General features: G+C 34.6%; 1 protein-coding gene across 1 annotated transcript in view; it reads right to left on the bottom strand.

Annotated features, from left to right (window-relative positions):
- LOC134533409 (uncharacterized) overlaps positions 1-24,730 on the bottom strand; it is an 85,694-nt gene extending 60,964 nt beyond the window's left edge. The window contains exon 1 of the mRNA XM_063370930.1: positions 24,496-24,730. Within this exon, the coding sequence (XP_063227000.1) occupies positions 24,496-24,730 (235 nt within the window). The remainder of the gene's footprint in view (positions 1-24,495) is intronic.
- Between the last annotated feature and the right edge of the window lie 203 nt (positions 24,731-24,933).

Here is a 24,933-nt window from a genome sequence, read left to right as displayed (position 1 = left end):
CATGTCTCAACAAACATTTTATTAAATTTAATTTAATATCTCTAGTTGCGATGCAACTGTTCATAATTATTGTGATTAAATACTTGACATATTAATTTCGAGAAAAAAATGTTTAGTAAATTTTTGGTGACCCAACGAATTTGAGACCCAAAGAAATGTAAAATGTTTTCGGGTTATATTCACATTTAAAAAAAAAACCTTGTTATCAGTAATGGCAAGAAAATGAGTCGTAAGGCACCCGAAACGTACCTATTTTTTTCTTCTGTGCAAATTACAAATTTTCATGTACAAGTGATTCTAAAAAGAACTGTTTGAATGCAAACAAAACAAAACGATTTCTAGTGAGATACTCTTCGAACAAAAATTTGGGTTATTATTTTTTTAATTTACTTTTTACAAGTAGCGAATAACACTAAGCGTAAATCTTGATATAAATTTTTTTATAAAACACGCAAAATGCAATGCTAGTGTTGTAGAAAATCGGTAGAAATTTCCCTAGATAAAAATGGTACTGACATGAAAATGCAGTAAATCGATATGGCAAGTAGAGCAGAATCTGAAGAGGAGGCAGGCATCCAACCTAACGACAGCTCGAAAAATTTTCTTCCTACTTCTTGTATAGGCCTACACGTAGTAGTATGATTCCTGTGGAATGTCTTAGGCTAAATTTAAATATGTACTTCACTCATGAGGCAGAAATCATAACAGTGTTTAAGTAAGTGCATGCAATTTCTTGTCACAGTAAAAACATACCAAACGATATGTTTTGAACAAAGTGTTATTATTTAATTTATAAGAAAATTATAACTTAAACTTCAGTTCTAGGTAAGAAAACCAATGCGCACACCGTAGTAAATTACGAACAGCAGTCTTATTTGATCAAACCACCAAAATATTTTTAACAGATGACCAGGTAACAATAAAGAAAATAAAGTTAACACGTGTATTTTTTAAAGAAATGCTTAGCCAGTTTCATCATATTGTGTAACGACGTTTCCTAGAAAGAAACCACCATAAAAGTGTTATTAATATCTTTATTAGTTGGGAATTCCAAAAGCCAATCGCCACCTACCGTTTCTCTAGTGCTTTAAAGTTGCATTTTTTTTCCCTCAAAAATTTAAAGGATAGATTTCTGCTCATCCATTGCGGTAGACAACAAAAAATTGTCAGTTAGTAATAAAATTACTGCCCAAAGTCGTCAAAACGCAAACATCTGGTTCCAACTAGATATCTTATATATAAAATTCTCGTGTCACAGTGTTAGTTATCATACTCCTCCGAAACGGCTTGACCGATTTTTATCAAATTTTGTATGCATATTCAGTAGGTCTGAGAATCGGCTACTATCTATTTTTCATACCCCTAAGTGATAAGGGTTGTCCACCCCAAACATTTTTTTTTAAATTTTTGGACAAAATATTTATGTTATTTTTTTATAATGTGGCATTAAAAAATACATACAACCCTAAATTTTCACTTTTCTATCACCAACCCCTAATTTTTAATAGAATTTTTATATTTTTCAACCCCGGTCGATAGCTGAACAATAACCACTTGATCAACCTTCCCCTCCTACAGCGAGCTCATTACCTGTATTAACACATAGACCACATATTAATATGAAATTCCATCCCTAAGAGAGTGAAAAAGTGATAATTTCATTTTATAACAGAACAAATCATAGGTAATAGATATACAAATAGTGAGTGAGTGTCATTTCTTTATGTCTGCCACACGATCATACACATAGTAAGGTCTGGAATATTCATATTTTTCTCCTTGGTGAAACCAGCCCGCTTAGTGGAGCTCGCAGCGGCTAGCAAAAAAAGGTGCTAATAACAGTTTGGTTCTTAACTTCGTCAATAGATAGAGTTATTTGCCTTGAATTTTAAACGCACCATCGTTTGATGCGTTTGTCATGTGTTTAATTTTCGTTTGTTTGTGCCGTATGCGTTCCTATACCATTCATCCGATTGCGATGAAATTTTGGTGAGTTGTTATGCGCATGCCCGTGAAGGTTTCTGAGACGGTATAACTATTTTGCAATAGTTGGAGCACAAATCGTTTCAAAAAATGTGTTTATTTCATATTATATAGCGGCACTTCGTCTGTTTTTGTTGTATAAGTGCACACGCATGACACAATTTATTTAAATATAAAAGAGAGTCAGAGATAGAGTGATATATATAGAGTGAGATAGAGAGAGACAGAGAGATAAGTTGAGATAGAGCGAGGTATAGAGAATGAAATGGGTTAGATAAAGAGATATATAGATGTATAGAGCTATATAGAGATTTATATATAGAATAGATAGAGATAGTGTGAAGTATATATGTAAATATGTAGATATAAAGAGATAAATAGCGATAGAGAGATACATAGATATAAAAAGATGTAGATAGAGATAAATATATGTTTAGAGAGATGGATATATGATTTGTATATGTGTAACTACTTCAAAAATATTACAAAACAAAACTGAATGAGGCATTGAAATGCATGCCGAGCATTAGCTAGATAATGGAATCTTTTCAATATTAGTAATCTCTTATTTTTAAGCTTTTTTCTATAGTGCTTTATAGAGTCTAGACTACAAACAGACCACCAATTTTTAGATGTATACAGGTAAATAACTATACACTGGCAGAACGTCTGTCGGGATTTGAAAGTGATATAAATTATTTTGCACACTTGACATTCAAATTAAGAAGACAATTACTAACTACATCTGATTTCGAAAAAGGTACACTTCACCCTGTGTTCAGCCCAGGCAACGCCGGGTACTGCAGCTAGAAATTCCCTAGAAATAATTTATATGGCAAAACAACGTTTGCTGGGTCAGCTAGTAAAATATAAAATTTACTAAAACCATTAATTGATTTTTAAATAAGGCAGTATGTTACATAAACATTATTGTACAATCTGAGACTTATTTAATAATATGCAGTATAGTAAACGTAGTTTAGTGATCTCTCTCTTTTATAAATGGTATAGTTTCATAGCAACGAATTGCTTTAATCTATACTTTGGTTAGATGCTTTGTCGTATATTGACCACGAACAAGAAAATAAATATTTTTTTAATATGTCGTTTTGTTTTGTGTAAGGGCGTTCAGGGAAGTTTCATGTTATAAGAAAATATTTAAATCAACGCCATTAAGTTTTAATTAATTTTTATTATTTGATTCTATCCAAATACAAAATAATGGTTTAAACAAATCAACACATATTTATTGTACTTAAATTAGTTTTTCTTTGGGTTTCAAACGATTGCACAACATACGACCAAACAATTGTCTGAAGTTGGAAGCAAAGCTGTTAAAAATGTATAAACAATGTAAATTGTGTTTTATAAGTTAAAAAGTTTCAACTATTATTGTTTATTTTCTTTGTCCCTTTAGTTTTACGTGCAAAATTTTTTTTGTCATTAAACATTTAAAATTCTGAAAAATGACTGTATGTAACAACAAATATCTTAATATTTATTGTTACGCTTTAAAGTTGAGAGAATTGTTTTATGGGAGAATGGGCGAGAATTTACGTCCTGTTATCTGTCGTGGAAAGATTCTCAGAATAAGTAGAATTCACGACAATATTCAAGGTTTGGCTGGATTCATCTCCTCTGTGAGCAACGGTTCAATCACCCAGCAGTTTGGAGTCCAGTTAGGCCCGCCCCAGAAAACGCATTATATTTACACAGAATACGGTTACTAAAGGATTTCATGAATATAATGTACTTTATGTACTCAGCTACTAATATAACTTTTCCAGTTATCAGATCTTGGAGTGTCTATAGACATCATAACACTCAATAGCAGGGGCGCAAATATGTAGTATCTACAAGGGTTGGTCCGTGGACATTTACGGGGAGTGGGGGTGGGGGAGTGTTGTGTATGGGTTTTAATCGAAACAAGTAATTTCTTGATACGGTGCTTTTATATGTTGTAAACTGCCCACATTTTAGCCTATATGCATGCAATAACCAGGAAACTTTAAATATACAGAAATTATCCACATAAGTTTTGACGTTTATGTATTTTATCAAGTTTTTGCAAGCACATCTGGGCCCACTCAGTGAGGGGTTGCTTATTTACTGAGGGGGAGCGACCCTCCCCCCCCGCCACCAGTACCACGGGGACCTACGCCCATGCTTAATTGCATATAGTGAAATACTACAAATGATTCAACAGTTTTAAGTCCCATCGCTTTAGGACTCGGTCTTGTAATCCAAGATGGTTATCTCATTTCCTAGACATTACTGCTATTAATGGAATATTTCTGTAAATTTATTAAGATAGTGGTTACCACGCATCATTTTCGAGCCGTAAAAGGTATCGCAATTAATCATTTTTATCAACCACTTTTAGATAACATCAGCATGAAACTTTCAAGAAAATTGGAGTCTAAGCATAAAATGCAGGCGATCTTTTGCGATAAATTTCAAGCAATATACCGTAATTGAAAGAAATGACAAGAACATAAAACACGAAACTCCAACATGACGTGTGATACCAAGCCTTCAAGCCTCTGAACTGTTCTGACTGCTTCTTTAAAGATCCACTGTGGGGCTGTATATGGTATTGCAAGCATACAAATCATTTTGATCTGTTCGCATGAATAAATGTTTCTTCAATGTTATATGTATGATTACTTAATAATACCTGCGTGGGCTTTTATGTACGCATGTTAGCCTACATTTATTTTTTGGTGAATGTATTTATTTTTTATGTAGCTACTCATTAACTGTGTGTAGGTATTGTACATATTAGTTTTAATGCATATATGTATGTTTAATGTAAATGCTGGCCAGTAATTGGCACTAAGCTAAATATTTGGCCAGCACTAATAATAAAAAAATAACATAATTTACTGTACGACGTAAAAACATTATGAATAAAAAAAGGGAGATGAAAATCAAGTGACGTGTACTGCAGTCTAGTGTTGTGACTGTATGCTCAATTGAGTGTTTAATTAAGAGGGGAGGGGGAAATCACTGGTTATCTACGCTTTATCGAAACACGTAACGCAAACGTTGATTACGCACCAAAATACGGAATGCGCTTCGTTGCGATCCACGACACTTGTGAACCACGGTATGAATCAGCGACGTCAAAGAGGCAGCAGCAACCACTGAATGGTTTACAAGTGTGTTGAATTAATTATTTGGTCATTAAAACATGGCTGTTGTGTTTCTTTGATATGTCATAAGTATTTATTTTTAGAACTTTTACATTTTCTAGTATCAAGTATTTAAAAGTTTTATTGCTGTTTTGTTTCATAATTATTTTTAGTTAAATAAAAATTGTGTCGTACGTCTCACAGGTTAGTGTAAGGTTAGTCTCAGATTTGACATTTATCTGTAGAAGGTTTGATCATTGGCCCACATTACTCTGTATGAATTGTGAGCCAATAGCAGACCTAGCACAATGTTGTCAATTTTTTTTTCTTTCCGATTTTAACCTGTCACGAATTGAAACCGCGAATTTTTCCTGTCCCGACCACAATGAAATCAATTGTTGGAGTTAAGCAAACAAAAAAAACTTCTGAGTGAATCTTTCGGTACTTGTCAGAGATGAGTAGCATCTAACCTCGGTAACGAGATAATTCATGTGATCTAGTGTTGAAAATACACCTATAATAGGAAACTCGGACACGAAATTTAAAGTAGAATAACACTAATTTAATAAATATACGCAAAATTGTGTTTCCAACTAAATTTATTACATGTATTTTCTGCACCCGCCGCTAGAATTCGCTGCCGGTGCATTTACGTTGACTATCCGATCAATCCATCTGCAGACCAAAAGTATAAACGATATAATTAAATAGCTCCAATTAATACAAAAAAAGGCCTTTAAAAAATACTAAAACCTGGATTTATATATGATTTTTGACAAGGAATGTTATTAAAGTACTGTCCAACTTGTAAAAAAAAAAATTCATTAAACAGTTAGTAGTATAAAGTTTTCCCTTTGGCTTTTGTGAACTTTGGTTCGCGCCAAAAAGCCATAGATAAGAGACTAGAAAAATCAAAACATGTTTAATTTCATACTGCTTCATTGATTGGGCCACAGTTAAGCTAGATGACTCTGAGCCAAAGGAAAAACAATCAAAAAAATAAGTATTGAATCCCTACCATTCTTGGAGGCAGGTATCACAAATGAGTAGCCGATGAGCAGGTGGCATTTTTCCGAGTTTGTAGACGATTGTGTAGTTCATCCTGAAGGTAATCGCGAAATCGCGATTTTTTTTTTCAGTCCTTAGCCATCGGTAGCAACACCGTTGCACTTCCTATTACACATTTCCTTCTCATTCAGGAAATTACTCCCACAAAATGACGTATACAGAGAGCTCAAATGTTACAAAAAAAAAAGCGTTTTTTCGTAATCAGCTTTGCTGGCCGAGGTTCGTTTGAAACGGGCGAACTGCCGAGTTTCGAACGCCCGCCGCGGTGGTGATGGCATCACCCGCGGTGCTGTGTGGAGTGTGAAGTGTGTGTGTGTGCGCGCGCCCGCGTACAGGCAAAGCCCATCGCTAGTAATTGCCACGTGGTTGTCGACACGGTCACTTTGATAGGGAAGGGATTGTAGGGGGAAGGGGGAAAGAGCGGTTTGAGTGTCTGTACATCCGAGAGTGACGCCTCCGTTGATTATGCATGGGACCAGCGAGCCGCACCACTGTAACTGAGCCACATCTGGCGTCCCGCCTGAGCTTACTTTTTATGTGTAACACCTTAGCTCTCGGTGTGAGGCATTTTGTAGGAGTGATTTCGTGAATGAAACGTAAGTCGTTTGGAATGTAAATGTGTAAACACGGCGCTTTCGTCTGTGGAAGTCTCAGAAAGCTTGAAAAATATGGCGTACCAGCGTGGTTAATCCGTATGTATTGCTTTCGTGAACATCGCATACGTATTAAAAAAATATATAACTTTATACTCGGACAACAACCCTTTAATACTTTGTGTGATGATTTATATTCATAATAACGATGAAAACTTAGCAAATACGTTAGAATCCTGGCATTAAAATTTTGACAACCCTTAGTTTTACATTTCAATGTACAGATAGCGCAGCTTTCGTCATATAGCAGATACACAACAAATTGTTAGCCTACATATATTCGACGCAATTAAAAATTAAATAATTTCATGATGAAATTTGTATTATCAAATGTTAAATGTTGAATCAGCTCAATATGTTTAAGGTTTGTTTGTAAGAGGTATTTACATTATTATTTCAGTCGTTTCAGCAAAACAAAATTCCAGACATATACTTAGTACTGCCATATAAGTATAATTTATAACGTGTGTACCTGTGCTCACACTTCCTTCAATTTCCAAAGAAATAAACGTTAAATTTCGTGTCTGAGTTCAGTATAGTAAGTGTAGGCTGCAATATGAGAACACGTGAATTTTCTCATTACCAGGGTTAGATGTTACACATCTCTGGAAAGTACTGAAAAACTTGCTCGCTATTGTTTTTTTTTACCAGTGCATTATTTATCGGGTTAACTAGAAACATTTTAACTCAAGAGAAACTTCCAGCATTCCCCAAGGTGTTTCGGGAAAAGTCGGAAAACTGAAGTATTGTTGGTTGAAACGGTATTTCATAGCCCAAGTTCTCCAAAACACATGTCCAATATTACTATACCATGCCACATACTTCCTCTAGAAGATAAACATGTAAGGACCTACGGTGCTTTACAGATTTTTCAGTGTAGTTTCCATTGAAAAAAAAATCTATCGAGAACACATTGGCTATTCAAGCAAAACTGGTTTCCAAATAAATAATTTCAATTTAGATCATTGTTGTTAAATGCTTTACAAAGAAACGCTTTACAGATACCTATCGCATCAGGCTTAAAAACGCCAAATGACTTAAGTCTACTAACCGGGTAGATAGATATTTTAATTATTTAACACAATTTTTTTTTGTGATACATAAAATCTTTCCATGGATAAAATGTTTCCACTTTATCACCTAATTCAATTATACATTTCTGCATCTCAAAACCAAACAAGCACTGTTAATAAATGGGTGAATTTACAGGATGAGTTAAAAATGCTCTTTCAATTATACTGGTTTTTTTTCATGAATCTCCATACATATGCTTGTGGCCTACAAGAAGAAACTTATTATTAATTCCTTCCGGAATGGGTAAATTAAAAAAAAACATTAGTTGTATAACATTATAACTGGATTTTTTTAATGGATCAACTGAAGGTTTGTTCTTATGATCCTAATTACTCTAGCTAAAAGCTTTAGAAACATTAAAAAAATGTGACATGGAATGTTATGATTTACCTGAGAACGAGCATCTAAGACCTAATCTCCAATAAAACAAAAATCCCGAATTTTGGACTCTTTTGGCTGTTATTTACATATTTTTTAAACGTTTCTTATAAAAGTTTGACGATTATTAGAATAAAAAACGTATGAAATAAAATCGATATTGTATGCCGAAAACAGTTTTAAACTGTGCGTTACACGTGTGAAATAATTTAAAATTATTTCAGATGTAATTTATTTGTGGAATGCTGAAACTAATATTTTAAAAAATTTGTGATTATAGGAGATGTCATAATTTTTTGGCCGCAAAATACATTCGGATGAAATTAACAGCGAAGTCGTTTCCAAATAAAGATTACGTTGATTCATTACTTCAGTATAATTGTTTTTAAGTACAATTAGTTTGTCCTTTAGGATCATCTTTCCAATTTCGCCACCTATAGTAATGAACCATAATAGTTTTAACTGAAATTAAGAAGCTCAATTGGTAGAATTATGTTGAATCATCGCGCAATAAAAAAAAATCCAAAGCATGGAGGTTTCTATCTATGGAATGGATGCAGGTGCGCAAATTTGCAGTATTTGGTGGGTTTGGGAAGGGGGGATCTGTAGCCTGAAAGTTTTGCGCATGGGCTTAGCAGAACACAAGGCATTTCCGAATAGGGTGCACGTATTTTGTATTAAAAAAAACTCAATTTTCATTAACCTTATTTTTATTAGGTAAAGAGAGCAGATCAGCTTATGGTTTTGCCATAATTACTAGTGACTATAACAGGGAAGCATAAAATATTTCCATATGAAAATAATTTCTGTAAGTGGAATATGAACTACTAGCTACAATTTTAGTTTTTATTCAATAGAAAATATGTATGTTCCAACAAAAAATATGTGTGTGACCAACTGATAACACTCCAACCAGTGAAGAGATTTTTAATTCTATGTGTGAGTGTGTGATACTATCATGCTGATTAGATATTCATTCCGGTGAACCGTAAATTTGCCATCAAAAAATAATTATTAGTAAAAAAACACATGATCACAAAAAATCTGCCAGATATTAATTATTTAAATTATTATAACTTCAAAGGTTTTGTTATCCAAAAGTGTTACGGGAGTGATGGCTCGTTGTTACTTTGACTCCAATTACCAAAACCTTTAAGATTCACACGAATAACAGTAGCTTACCTCCATGATCCAAAGAATTTATAAAACAAGACAAGGCTTTCCGGTTACCCGAAATCCATTCCTTTTCTGAGAAATGTTTCTGACACAGACGAGGAAACTTCATTTATATCACCATGACACTCGCCTCTGAATGCATGCAAATGTATCTGGGAGCAGGATAGCATGAAAGAAACACACACCGTGATTTAGATAAAAACTTCGTCCATAAATTGTAACCTGAACAAATAGCAACTTCACATTTTAAACAAAAAACCTCTTTCCTTATCACATTTTGCTAACACTTTCTTTAGCCGAGAAAACGCAAGAAAGTTTCACCTTATTCTTGGCTCTTACAAGATTTTTTCTTTCTTTTTCGCATGGTACTGGTAGTTTTAAACTCCATCGTTTTTTTTTTATAATTCAGAGGTTCCACAGTAAAGTTTATAATTTACTTTAATGTAATAACATGATATTGCATGGCTCATCACTAAATATTTAAAGTACATTTATGTGCGACAAAACTGACAGCCATTTCAAATAATAGAATTTTTAAAATTCAGATAATATGGTTGTATATAAAAATTTATTTTTACAGTAAAACTACAAAACTTAACACTAGCCTAGTATTGCTTTACACGACTCAAGTGATTCTTGGTGTATTACAAAATAAAATAATAGTTAAACCTTCGACAACTTTTAGAATATTGTCAGTTTCGCTTTGGAAATATTGTTTAGGCTCTGCCAAATTTTAGCTTACTGAATGTATATTTTAAAAACCCTTAGGTCAATGGAACTTTTGGCAGTTCAACGCTGCATCTCTGTGTTTTTTTCCTAAAACCTCAGAAAAATAAGAAAAATAATTAGTATTTAACCGATCCTTTCGCGATGTAAATAATTTTTTTCTGCAACCAGAAAGCAGACTATTGCCTTGTTTATGTAACTGCCTCGAAACGACCTTGTTATTTTTCACTACTATCGAAAAATCTCATGTTTCTTAAAACACTTTTGTACCTTATTTAATTTTCGATTGTTTATTAAATTTTAGTAATGTTTCCGAATCTTGGGACTTAATAACCATTTTGTAGCCAAATACGTTCTCCAACATCACCTTTTATTCAATTACTATCTAAAAATCCACGGATTCGCCTGAGTAGAGTAGTTCTAAAATATTACTATTTAAAGAAATGTATGTGATAAATTCCGAACATTTTTAATAAATAAACAGACTAAATAGATCTATCGAATGAATAAAAGATTTATTTCATAACAAAACTGTTTTTAAAATGATATTTTTAAAGTGGGTATACGTAGGTCTTTTAAATTTTTAGTATAGATCAAGTATGTGATTTTAACACATCGGTTTTAGAATGTTCGAGTATATATTTTACCTTGATGAATTCACACTTACATACTGTTCATTTCATGAGGTAAACAATTTAAAAAAAAAATTGTTAAAAATGCACCTATTTTATTTTAACTATACTTGTTCCATAGTTTATACTAACACTTTAAATTAATTTGGTTAAAGCTATGCTTACAATAATTAAATAATTTATCCTTATTACAAATACCTCCTATTATTTAAGTAAATTTATTTGAGACAGTCGCATCTTTATTTGAAATAAATAATACATCATCAAATTTATTATTAAACGTATTAGTTGATTCTTAGTTTGCTTAGTATTATTTAATTAAAATCCTAATTTTTTTTACCCCTCTCTACTTTTACCACACACATGCCAATTTTAAAATTCAGAACTAGTTAAATATGTCTATATCCGTTAACCAAACAAAAATCAAACTCACCCCGTTGTTTTATTTAATCGCGGATTGAATTTAAAAATAGTTATAATAAATTATATTTATATTAGGTTTAAATTTATCCTGCCATTACTGATATAATGGATTTTATATATTTTTATTTATAAAAAAATATTAATCCCTGTTAAAAATAAAAGGTGGTATTTCTGAGAACGTTGAATAAGAGAAGGTAGCTGAAGGTATGTCTATTTATCATTTCCAATACCTATCTTAAATTAACTTTGATTTGATGAGAATGTATGATTTTTATAATGTTAAAAATTCATTTGCAGTATTTCACCTCTTTAAAAGTAGAACTTCACCGAATTGTAAAAAAGAGTTGGTCTATTTTGTTTGTTTATAAATCATACCGCACATCTTACAGCCTTCTTGATTAGCTTCGGAGATACGACTTTTATAGTAAAAAAAAGACCGCTTTTTTACCCTTTTGTGGTCGGATATGGAAAAATGGTAAACGTTCATTAAACTAGACATAAAATCATAATTTCGTACGTTATTCTTGCTGATTTTCTTATCACCATCTTAATTTGCTTTGATATTTGATTTATTACTACAAAAGCTAAAGTGCCCTCGCTTCACGGGTTTTGGGGTCGAATACCGAAGATGGCAAGAAGTTATCGTAACGATAAAATGTAAATAAGCAACATGTGCTCAGGTGAAAGTCAATCAAAACTATAAGATTTAATATACAAGTCTGAGTCACGTAAATTGTCTCAAATTTGAGATTTCTCTAAAGTAAAACTAGTTGTACTTATTTCCCAACTGTCACTTGCAAAGCAACACATGATATATTTTTATATACGCTAACAACCACATGAATTTGTTTACGAAAAATGTTGACAGAACAACGTGGATACGTAAACAATTGATACTATTGTTTTGGAAACAAATTTGAAACAAGTTACGTAAGTTACGGGAATATAAAAATGCATTAATAGTTCTTAAAAATATTTCCGAGAGATTTATGTTCGTCAGTTAGTATTTTTTCTTAATTTATGAAAGACAAAATTTTCCATACGACAAACCTAAATGGAATTATTTTAATGTTGCATACACCATAAAAAAACATGAAATAATGAGAATTTATTTTGTATCATCACGCGGTTAAATAACTTCTGGTCAAGTGATTATTACAAATTGTTAAAAAAAATTAGCATTAGTAATTTTTTTTTGCCTGTGCCTCCTTCTGAAACTTGCTTATTTAAATGACTTCTTCTAAAGCAAAATTTAAATTATTAGATAGTTAAAACTTTTAAAAAAAAATAACTTTTTGCGACGTTTTGAGAAATTACATGAAAATAATTTACTATAATAAAGACTCATTGGATTTGACAAAAGTCTTCAATATTGTTATCGTTTTGAATGATTAAACTTGTAGACATTTTAAGAAATGTTATTATATAGTGTAAATAAAATTGTTGAACGTTTGTTCTGTTAAAAAAAAAAATACTAACCCGTGAAAGTAAAATTTGTTAGCATAGTAATCAGCGTTTGGAAATTTGGAGGTGGGTACTTTAATAAAAATAAAAACATTCGCTGATCGCTTCGTTTGCGCGCGCGGTCAGTGGGGCCGACTTCCTTCGATATTCAGCATAAAAGACGCCTGCTCGTGCGTCGCTGGGGTTCGTGTGGGCCCTACGGACCGCAGTGTAATAACGGGGTTCTGTGATGTGGCTCTCCCTGCGGGCTGAACGGTCGTAAAGCTGTCCTTCCCTCCCTCTCCCGCCCCTCCGCCCGCAGCAGTTCTCCTCACCGCCGCCAGGGGTGCGCGCGGCAGGTTATGGAAGATCTCCCCTCCCCTCCCCACCACCTTGCCCGCTCCCAGCGGGCGCGCTCCAAAATGGGGGCACACCCTAACTGTGCCAGAACTGTCTCGGCGAGCCATCTTGAAGCGGAAAGGCACCCCTAGCGAAGAAGATTTACGAGGAAGGTGGTGGGGGGGGGGGGGATAGTGGGGGGAGATTTTGGCAACTGCAAAACTTTTTCGACACGAGGTAAACAAGTTGCGAGTTTTATTTATTCAAATGTCTTACTTAAAATTTGTTCTTCAAACTGGGAACGGATTTTTGTACTGCATATCGCACTCGCCTGTTCAGATTATCTTGCTCAGTTATTTTGTACGTCACTATACATTAAGCATAAATTCCCCCGAAAAACTTCTGCTACAGGTTCGTCACAAAAAAAAAGGTTAAAAAAATTAATTTGGATTTATATTGTAAAGAGGCGGCTATATACGAGGCTAACCTGCAAGCACGTTCCCAGACCCCCTGTCTGCGCAAAGTGGCGTAACTAGGACGCCATTTTTCTCGAATCTTCGGGTGTAAAGTCGGGATTATGATGACGCGACACTTCGAAGGGTTACGAGACCTTTCCATTTAAAAAAAAATTATTTAATTTAAATAACTATTAAACTAATTTCAAATCTCTGATTTAAAACAAAATACAGTTTCAAAAGAAAACAAATAGTGTTTGTACATTTAAAAAACTTAATTAAACTGTTTATAGACAACAACAAAACGGGGGAAACTAGAGCAAATAAAAAATCCCGTTGAATTTCAGTTAAAAAAATGGTTATCCTGTTATTTATAACTGTCTCTCAGTTCAGTGACCTTTAATCTCTAAAAACTTAGAAATTATGCAATCAATTTCTGTTGAATTTCCGGTTTAATTTATAACCTATTAAAAATACTTACTTAAATTCGAGAATACAGTACAACAGTTCCATTATCACTTTTATTATCTTTCATAAGGCAAATAAATCATTAAATAATATTAAACCGAATGAACGATAGGTCAGTGACATACTGTTTTGTTTTGATGATGAAAAATAGTACCATATTATGTCAGTTGTAAATCTTATGGATCAACCTTACTAAGGGGACTTTTACGTAAATATATTTTATTGTATTTATAGATATAAAATATATAGAAAAAACATTAAAAAAAACAATTTTCTGACAAATATTCACAGTATCGACCTAACAAGATTAATACTCTCACGCATTTGTAAAATCAACTTTAAGACCATTAGACATAACAGTTTGGCTATTAATTTATGATGTGTAGTGCGGAGACAAAATTCTAAAACTTTATAGTTGAAGAAACAATATTTGTTTAAAATACTCGATGAACTACCATTATAAACGGAAAAATATATTTTTGAATTCTCAGTACAATATTGTTACTTACATAAATAAAGTTACAGTAATTAAAACTCAAGTGACAGAAAAGTGATCCGGTTTTTGAAGTTAAACTTCAAATTTTCATAATGTGGTTTAGAAAGAAGTGCTAAATTTAATAAGTATTTTTAAACAGAAAATTGCTAACTTCAAATGAGAATATCAATCAGGTTATAATGTTTATATATAAAAAATCAAAAACAAAATACAACAGTAGATAGTGAGCATTTTATGATCTTCGTAATAAATTGACCAAAATATATCACACAGGTCTAGCATCGTAATAATAAATTTTATGGGCCGTAGGTACATAATATGGAGAATTTATGAGCTATTTTTATTTTATGTGTCATTGCGGAGTTTTATAGGCGTTTCCGTTTAACATCATGCTATGTTCATTGAAGTGAAACTTCTTTACGAGTCAAGGGTATGACGTCATCGGAGCGTAATGAGAGTGCAGCGCTCAGAGGGCAACGAGAAGTGCAAGGATTAAGAGTGGGACGTTCGATGCCGGAGGGGTGGGGAAGGGGCTGATGAGTGAAGCGATTAATGGTACGTTGCTTTGTAGCACACTTTCGTATTTTCGTACTTGCATACGTGCTCACTCGCATACTTGTACACATTATTATCTATACCTGTAAAGGCCCGTCTACAATAGCAATGTCCTAAACTGTGTCCGAAGGACACTCGTCGCTGATTGGTCCACGTGACCCTCTGACGTCATGCGTCAAGTGGGCGAAGGTCCGAACCTACTTGGTCCCAACCTGTGTACTTCGGACACAGAAAAAGAACAGAACACTCACGAAATTTGAATTTCCGGTTCCCGTTTGAAAACGTGGTGTTTGTTTTTGTTATTGAAGGAAATGGAAGGTGTTGTAAGTCAAGAAGAGCCAATTTTCCTTACTGAATAAATATATAATATTGAATTCCCACAACTTTCATAAGTTCAATCTCAAACTACAAAGCATCAAAACAGTAAACAAAAACATTTGGTTTGGCACATTTACTGCGCTCTGGTGACAACTTTATAAATCAATACATTCGGACATCGGAATTGTGGACAGGGCAGTTTTCGGTGAGACAATGTGACGTCACTCACATTCCGATAAGGACACGGACCACGCACAGTTTCGAACTATTGTAGACGGGCTCTAAAACAGCACCTTGGCTGACTGACACACAACGCACGCCTAAACCCGTGGACCTAGAGATTTTAAATTTGGAGGAAATATTCCTTGAATATTCTAGGGGTGCTCTAAGAAGGTATTTTTGGAAATTCTTACTTAAAGAGGTGTCAAGGGGTGGTAAAGTTTGTATGCAGCAACGTTTTTTTTAAGTTGCAATGATTAAATTTTGTAAATATACTCCTCAAAAGAAAAAGAAAAAGCACGTGTTTAATTGTTTTCGAAAATCCATCTCCCAAGGGGGTTTTCTGGGACGTTAAAAATTCAAATTCCCATTTTTGGTAGAAAATTCCCATGGCATCACATATTTCATTGTTGATGCATGCTTTCTTCTTCTCCGTGTCAGTGGCTATTGCATTGTTGATGCATCATTCTCCTCCGTTAAAATTTTGCGGAGGCGTTAAAGACGAAAGTTTTCCCCTTTAATAAAAAAAAATATGTCCTACAGACTTGAAACTCGACAGTGATATTCCTTACATTGCATGGCCATCAACTGAGGACTAGGTTTTCAGATAAGCTCCGAAGGGTGGTATATCCCAGGCAACACCGGATTTTTCAGTTAGTACATCACTTTGTTTATCTCCAACTACTAAATTTAACTTATAACGCGCGTGGCGGTCACGAACCTTTATATATATATATATATATATATATATATATATATATATAACTTGAGTTTTAAACTGCTGTTAGGAGCTGATGGTCCAGAGTTTCTTCGAACTGTAACAACTAGAATAAGCTCTTGCACGATTAACGCGCTCCGGACATAGACGAGCGTGCCATTTTCTCAGTTCTTCACATGTTATGCCACCCGAACCATGGGTACCGTAAACCTTGCACGAATGCCCACAGGCCGAGAGGAGAAGAAGAAGGGGAAAAAAAAGGATACTTTATTTTCCGTCCGACGAGGTTATAAATTTCCTTCTTCTCGCGAGCCGTTTATTGCCCTCTCTTATTTTTACAGCGTTTTAACGGCTTGTTTGTCCGCGGGGAATACAGCAGCATTGGCCACGGTACACTCATTCGCCATTTCGATCAGAGCGCCATCATGGTGGGAGAATTCCAGTGGAAACAACGCTCTTTGATGATAATAATCCAAACAGCTTCAAGATCTTCACTCACGACTGAAATATATGTACTGTTCGGTTTCAAATAAAAAAATCACACATAATTCAGCGTTTTCAATGCTCACGCATATCAATTTCAAAATAAATCGGCGCGAGAAAACAAATACGTACGTGTTGGAAAATTTTGTTTTCCAATAAATACCGGAGATTTTCATTAAGTCGTTGATAGTAAATTTGTATCACCTGATTTGTTAGTTGCCCATTGAAACTAGTTACTTTCGGTGTCTTACATCTACTTTGGAAGATACTGTGTCAAAAAGGTTTGGTAAATTTGCCAGTTAATCAATCCTATTTAGGAAAACGCACATTTCAGACACTCGAAAAAAATCAGAGTATTTGTTTCAAACAACTTGATCACAAAATCATACTCACACGTTCAGCAACACTCGGGAAATATAATTTTGTTAGGAATTTCCAACTGGTTAAAATTCCACATCCATTACGCACTAAAATTTCTGTGGATACATAAACTATAATTTAAAATACATAACTAGCCACTTTCAAGTGAATATTCGGCAGCACACGAAATAACTTATCGCACCTGTACAATTCATTAAAAAGAAAAGGTGCTCATACCTATATAAAATTGATAGACCCATTTTGTACTTTTTGAAAAGAAAAACATTTAACACAGCCACCAATCAGAAAATAAAAATTCATCGTATAGCAAAACATTTTAAGAAAGTCTATCTAATTATGTAGGGTACACCAGTAAAAAAAATTGCTGATGGATAGAACTACGCATTTGGGTTTTTACAGTCTTGTGTACTTATACGAGTATTTCCAGAGGGGTTAGAGGAGAAATAGGGGAGAAAAACGGATTGACCGCGCGAACCATTCTATCCTTAGTACCGTTATAAAAACATTTCGCTTTGTTTTGCCGGTAAAGTCCTCGACAATGTAGAGTGAAGAACGTCTAAAGATCTTGCGATGCAGAGGCCAAAAATAAGTTTAAGATGGTATTTACAAGGCGAATGTTTGCAGGACGGTTGATATCGCCAGCGGAGTGCTTCGTCACGTCGCGTCGTGAGGGTTTGGCAAAAAAAAAAGGGGGGGGAGGCGACCCTTCAAGACGTTTGGAGGAAACAGTGGCTACTTAACACTCATGGATGCGCCCCTACATATGTAGACCCTTTAAGTAAAATAAAAATAAAATAGAGATAAATATACACAAAAAAGCGTTCAGCGAGCGTGCTGAAAACGAAAGTATGTTCAATCCTTAACACAAGCAGCATGGTTTCATGTATCTTTCCTTCATGTATTTGCTGCACAAATGACGACATGTTTGCCAAAGTGAATACCGGGAAGAGGGATAGTTTTTTTGCTTCCACTCCTAATTAACTCTCCCCTACCTGATCACAAAGAGAGCGAGTTGAGTCTCCCCTATAACGTTCGTTAGACGACAAAGAACAAAAACAGTGGGGGAAATTGCTGTTTTCAAGGGGGGTACATGTAGGCGCTACCGCCTAGCAGTATACTGATATATTATGTCTCCTTTCCTTTGCAAAACCTAAAACTCACTAATCTGCAGTCAGACGCCCTATAATGCGCGTTTATGCACATGGTGATTATATATATATATATATATATATATATACACATATATATATATATATATTTATATATTTATATATATACACTAGCTGAAGTACTTGGCGTTGCCCGGGCTAAACACATAATATAAGGAACGTCACTACCAAGTTTCAAATTTATATGACATACACTTTAAAAACTGGAAATTTTGATTTTAAAGTCCCATTGATTGCACAATCTCGGTGCATCAAAACTACGCATCAGCAAAACCTGGACACCAATTTTCAGCTTCGTTTTATGTGAAGGCAGGTAACCCCTAGGCAAGACGTAACGGACGCATAAAAACGCGTTACAAATTCAAGGAAACGCCATCTATGACGAAGTTTTAAACTAAACTGTTATTAGCACCTTTAGTTCGCTAGCAGCCGCGAGATTCACTCGGATGGGTTTAGCCAAGGAGGATAGGACGTATATGACCGTGTGGCGGACATAGAGAAATGGCACAAACCCTATGACTTACCTTCTATGATGTGTTATTATAAAACAGATTTTGCCCCTTTTAAACTCCATAAGCAATGGAGCTTGTCAGAATTGTAACGGGAGAGGAAAATTATTGATGGTCCGAAAAATGAAAATTAATTAAAAATAATTAAAATAATTCTAGTAAAAGAGAAACAAACAAATTAAACACAGAGAGAGGCAAAAAACAATAGTTTAGGTTTGCGATTTAAAGTGATAAAAAGTATTAAAATACTAATTGAACTCTTATGAGGGTACTGATTGCTTCGTTGTTAATATCACACGGGTGTGTTTTACTTGTATGGGAAAATTAAGAATGATAAGGCATCTCGTGCGTGGCAACAATGTTAATAGACAATAGGAAATAAACTTCTAGCGCCTGCGGCATTGTCAACACACACTTCGTACGTGTACTGCATGTTGTATCTAACCCTCTCCAACGCATTTGATTCTAAATTGGACTTTTAGTAAGGATCCTTAATGTTATTGATCATATAATATAGCCTATAGCCTTCCTCGATAAATGTACTATCCAACACTGAAAGAATTTTTCAAATCGGACCAGTGGTTCCTGAGATTAGCGCGTTCAAACAACCAAACAAACAAACTCTTCAGCTTTATAATATTAGTATAGATATATTGCTGCTTAAAAATAATGAGTAGGTTATGGTAGGTATGTAACATTAATATTTTTCTCAAAAAAATTTTGTTCTTAATATTTTTTTCTAGAGAAGGCTTGCTTTCGTGACTCTAAGTGATCAAAACTACAATGGAATGTTGATTTTATTATGTCATGTACATAAATAATGTATAAAAACGTTGTATAGGTATTAAATTCTTGCACAACTACGTTATTTACATTTTATTTTCGGGAAGGGTATAGGTTCTCGCTCGTCTAGGTGATATTAATTAAAATTATAGATTAGTTCGATTATATAAGCGACATTTTAAATACTTTTAAATCACGAAAGTTTATGAAATATTACAAAACTGCGTACTTTTTTTTTATTCCGATCACGAAGTTAAACGCGCGTGCGGTGAGCTTCGGCTATGTTCGGAACTGTTCGGGCGTCTGGCTGCATTTTAATTAATCTAGCTTTACCAAGTTGAAGCTGAAGGCAGGGGGGGGGGGGTGGAAGGTGTTGCCACCCAAAAACCAGGAACGTGTGCGTCCAGATGTGAATAAAAGTTTGAAAGCGGACCTAACGTTCGAGTGCCTACGACTCCCCGTGTGGTAGACTATTTACTGTCCCAACCAACTGTTCATCCAGCCCGTCCTCTGTCTCCTGTATTCCCATACACCATCAATGCATGTCCGTGATACCACGCATTTTTACGTGCCCAGGGTTTTACCCGTGTGTATGCAGGTTTCACCTGGGTCCAACTTAACACAGTTTTAATTCGCTTCCATGGCTGGCCAACCCACGCACAAAGCACACATTGCTTGCTACTCTCTCCTTGCATTGCTAGTCCCCAGTATGACTAGGCCTATAGGCTTCGGCCTGAGGCGCACCTAGGTCCCTCCCTAACCCGGACCCCTCCTACAACAAACACTTAGTTTTTTAGTTAGGTAAGGAAAAAATTCAATTAATCTTAGAATTCCCGATCTCCTTACGTTTAGTTACAGAACTGTATAAAATATTTGTATTGCTGTCATCTGGGACTTCAGTTCGCCTGCGGCTGCTACTAGATGTAGACATATTATTTTATTTTGTTTGCCTTAGTATGTATTTATTTTATTTTTTTGGTGTGTTCGGTCACCTTGTTGAATATCAAAAAAGTTCCGAGACGTCTGGCACAAAATATTTTTTTCGTGTTTCACTTCACCAACCCTGTTTATTTTTGCAACGGAACAACGTACCAGAAATAAATATACAATATTTTAAAAATTGAATTCTTTGATTTTTGTAGAACTTCATTAATATACTTGCTGAATTACCCGGGCTGAATCTTCAATGGGAGCCGATTTTTGGAAAATCTCCTTCTCAGTTGATAGCTGTGCAATACAAGGAAAATCACTTTCTTGGGCAAATGTTTTGATTTTTATTTCTTGATTTGCATTCATGCATCTTTTCCATGACAAACAGGGCAAAACTGCATTGGCGTATGTACAAAAAATGTATTAATTCGAAATTCCCTATTGAATGAATCTTTTAAAGAACTTAGTTTTCTTTTTTTACTATCACAAGGTTCTGATCAAAAATATTACAGAAATTCGGCCATATGTTGGGATGTGGGGCAAAAAGGCAGATTTGTCTAAAACTAATTATGAAGCTGTCCTGCATTGGTTTATCGTGTATTTGTTTATGAATTCTTCGTTTACTGAACAATCAATATCATCAGTTCGTAACAAAAATGTTTCACGAGTTTTCTGTAGTTTCCGCCCTTATCATTGGCTCGCCAAAGATCTCTCCCCCTTCAGGTGCAAGAGGAAGAGTGGTATTACTGGCTTGATGTTCGCCCGCTGCTATATTCATGAAGGACTCTTAAGTATTCATGTATGGTAATGGGGGTAACCCAAGCAGTTCCTTGCTACTTAACGATCGCTTAGGTCTGTTCCTGTTGGAGTAAGTTAGGTAGGTACTTGAATTGCAGTGCGTTTGCAAAGTTCATACATGTGTAGTATAATACTATAATCCAGGACATGTTTTTACACACAGTTAACATCATGCTGTTCGCTTGAGAAATCGCTTGAAATGGAGAGTAAATATGAGTTTCGCATCGGAGCGTGTTTCCCCGTGTTTTAAGTAAGAAAAAGGAAACATTAAACCTGTTAAACGTTTTTTTTCGTAGAGAGGCATTCCAATTTATTTATTATTCTCTGTATGTTGAGAATTGCTAGCAAATATTAGTCCGATATTTTTTAGCGTTTCAATGAAAGGTTGATATTGCCCAATTTGTAATTTTTGTTTGACGGCCTGAACAGCTATCATCATGTGAGCCTGACTGAAAAGGATACTTACTTTACGACTTAGTTAAGGAACAACTTTAATGATTAGTCCTGTCCTTAAGACATGAATCTGTGCATACTAGTGAAGTGGTTTATGATTGTCGTTAGCCGACAATCGTAAACAAATACAATCGTTTATACTATCATTTTTAAGTCAGAACAAAATTCATAACTGTTAAATCTCAAGTACTGAATTGTTAACTAACCTAAAGATTTAGCTCTATGTCTAACTTTAGTAAAAATATATATTTTTTATCTTTTCCAATAATAGTCAGTTAACTTGGCTCGGTCCCATTTCTTTATTTCCATTTTTGCTTCGTCGAGACATTAACATTTCTACGTCTCCTCACGAGAGGACGCACAAACGATCGCGGTCGACGCAGTGTTCATTACGCGCTTTTCAGTTATTCATTGTCCTGCCTCTTCTATCATTCCGTCCACAAACGACTGCAATTTCTTCAGCAATTATGCAAAAATATTCTGAAGCGTTGAATTATCTTTTCATTAAAAATGCGCCCCCTTTCAAATTAGAGGAGCTTCTTTTCCTTTGGAAATGTTGACCTTACAAACAGTTGAAATGAGAATGGTATCGCGTAAAGTCAAGTAGAATGATTCTTTCTACGTTAGCATTTTTTTTTCTCATAAGTAAAAAATTTTCTGCGAAATGTTTTGACTCTTAGATTTTATGCAGAAATATGGTCTGAAACATTCTATAATATTTGAGTAAATTAAGTTTAAAAATATTACAATAAATGCAACAAAGAATCGAAAAATTCGATAACGTTTGAATTTTTTACAGCAATGTTTAACTAAAATTTTTCTAAATAAAAAATGAATTAATTATGCATTTTTATATTTTATTTGAAGGAAACTTATTTACCTGAAGAAGATTCTTTTATAGGCGTAAGTAAAATATTTACAGATCGGCAGTTGAAGATGAAAAAAAATTCCTTTTGGCACAGCCTACAGGCGTAGCTAGATTTTGAAGTAACTATTTATTTTGGAAATATTTTGGAAACTTCTATAAACTTCTGGAACTTTTTAATAATTTAATGTACATAACATATTTATGTTTTCAAATATTACAAAATGATCGATTAAACATTTGCTCATTTTCCATGCAGTGGAAATATTACAAATATTTTAAACTCTATGTATCCAGCATTGAATAGCTTAGAACGAATTTCATATTATATGCAAACAAAGGTAATTATTAATTTTTTTTACTTTCAAACATTATTTTTTATCTCTTGCACTAATTTACTGGTCGTATAAAATTATTCTTTGTACCAAGGTTTAAGATACTATTAAGATGGTTTAAATCAATTTGAACGAAATTGATACTAAGATAGATTTAAATTTTTTATATTTCAACCCCTGCTTTAACGGTATGAATACGTTTCATCAAAAATTGTTTCAAAAAAGTTATAGATAAAGTTTAAGATTCATACAATAAATTAGAACGGATTTGATAGTATATATATTAAAAATAATGATAATATTTTACTTTCAAACTTTGTTATTTCTATCCCTTGCAGTAATAACTGGTTATAAAAATTTATTTTAACAGTAGTTTTAGACATAATTTAGAAAGTTTAATAAAAATGTATTCGACGGTGTATACGGTCGGGAAGTTTTATTAATTTTCTTATTCCAACCCTAGGTTTTTGAACCCCATGCATTAATGGTTTTTACTATCACAAATTGTTTCAGATAAAATATTTAGGGAAAAATTATAAGATTTACAAACAATCCGAAATGCACAACACGTTTTGCAACTTAGAAGTCTGAATAAAAATAAATTCCAAAAAATAATCATTGCTTTGTTGACTAACCTACTAACAAAATTTTTATTTAATTTTGGATCTCCTTGAAAAGAGAAAATCTATGTTTTGGAAAGATAATTTAAGGATTACATTTTTGTGACAATTTAAGTGACACATCTAACTTAACTAAAGTTTTACTTTTAAAACAGTTGAAAAAATCAGTAGATGCTTGAACGTGAATTATTGGGACGTCTTATTCGAGGATAGTGAATATAAGGTTTCTCGAAGAACTGTACGTGAGTAAATTATGTGAGGTAAAAAAAAACTGCGAGAGACATTGGTACTGTCCAGGCAAATGTTTGCGCCATGTTTGTGGGACAAAATTGTTTTTTAAAGAGTTTGTATGTTGTGTGAAATGTCGGTTTAGCGACGCAAATTCGCACACTCAAAAGTATTACAACTTAAAATTTTTAATATTTTATAGTTACACCCATTTTTAATGCCACTTCGTATTCTGTTACCTTGTAAAAAAAATTTCAGCTGAATTTCGGATAAAGTCCAATGTTATTTGAGGGTGCCACATTTGAATCATTTTAATGTTTCTGCAGAACACACTTTAGCAATGTGCACTATATTGACTATCGAGCCACTCATTTTTATTTGTGGCCGAGTGACGTTGTGGAATAATTACCGTATAAACCGAAAAAAATTATTAACGTGCCAGTTTTACTCTTAAAAACTTATAAAATCAAACATAATTCACAAAATGTTGCAATTTTTTTCTATTTAAAAAATTATTTAGAACTTGAACATTTTAATTTGCCATAATCTAATTTTTTTTGTTGTGAGAGTATTGTTTTAAGATAGCGATTTATAACACATGCAATATCTTAAGCCCTCATCGTGCGTGGTCAAGCACCATCTCGGGCGATGCAACAGGGAAACAGCAGCACGCCTCGACTCACGGGAGCAGTAGCGCGGCTCGTCCGACTTGTCGCCGCAGTCGTCCTCGCCGTCGCAGAAACGGTCCAGCGCCACGCAGCGGCCCGTGCCGCACGGCAGCTCGGAGGCGCGGCAGGCGGGGGCGGCGGGCTGCGGGGGCGGCGGGGGCTGCGCCAGGCCCAGCGCCGCCGCCAGCAGCACCAGCAGCAGCAGCAGCAGCGGCGGCGGCACGGCCTCCCGTCGCAGCGGCCGCGCCATCCTCCGTCACCCTGCAACCGCGCCGCCGATACTCACTCGTGTTCCTCCATTTCCCCCTCCACCTCATCCTCCTCCACCTCATGCTCCTTGTAATCCTCCACCACATCCTCCTCCATCTCATCCACCTCCTCAACCTCATCCTCCACCACCTCCTTTGCCTCCTCCTCTCCTTCCTCCTCCACCTCATGCTCTTTGTCATCCTC

The sequence above is a fragment of the Bacillus rossius genome, chromosome 6, assembly GCF_032445375.1.
Source record: "Bacillus rossius redtenbacheri isolate Brsri chromosome 6, Brsri_v3, whole genome shotgun sequence".
Classification (NCBI taxonomy): Eukaryota; Metazoa; Arthropoda; class Insecta; order Phasmatodea; family Bacillidae; genus Bacillus; species Bacillus rossius.
The sequence above is the reverse complement of the archived record's forward strand: the minus strand, read 5'-3'. Positions and strand labels throughout refer to the sequence as shown.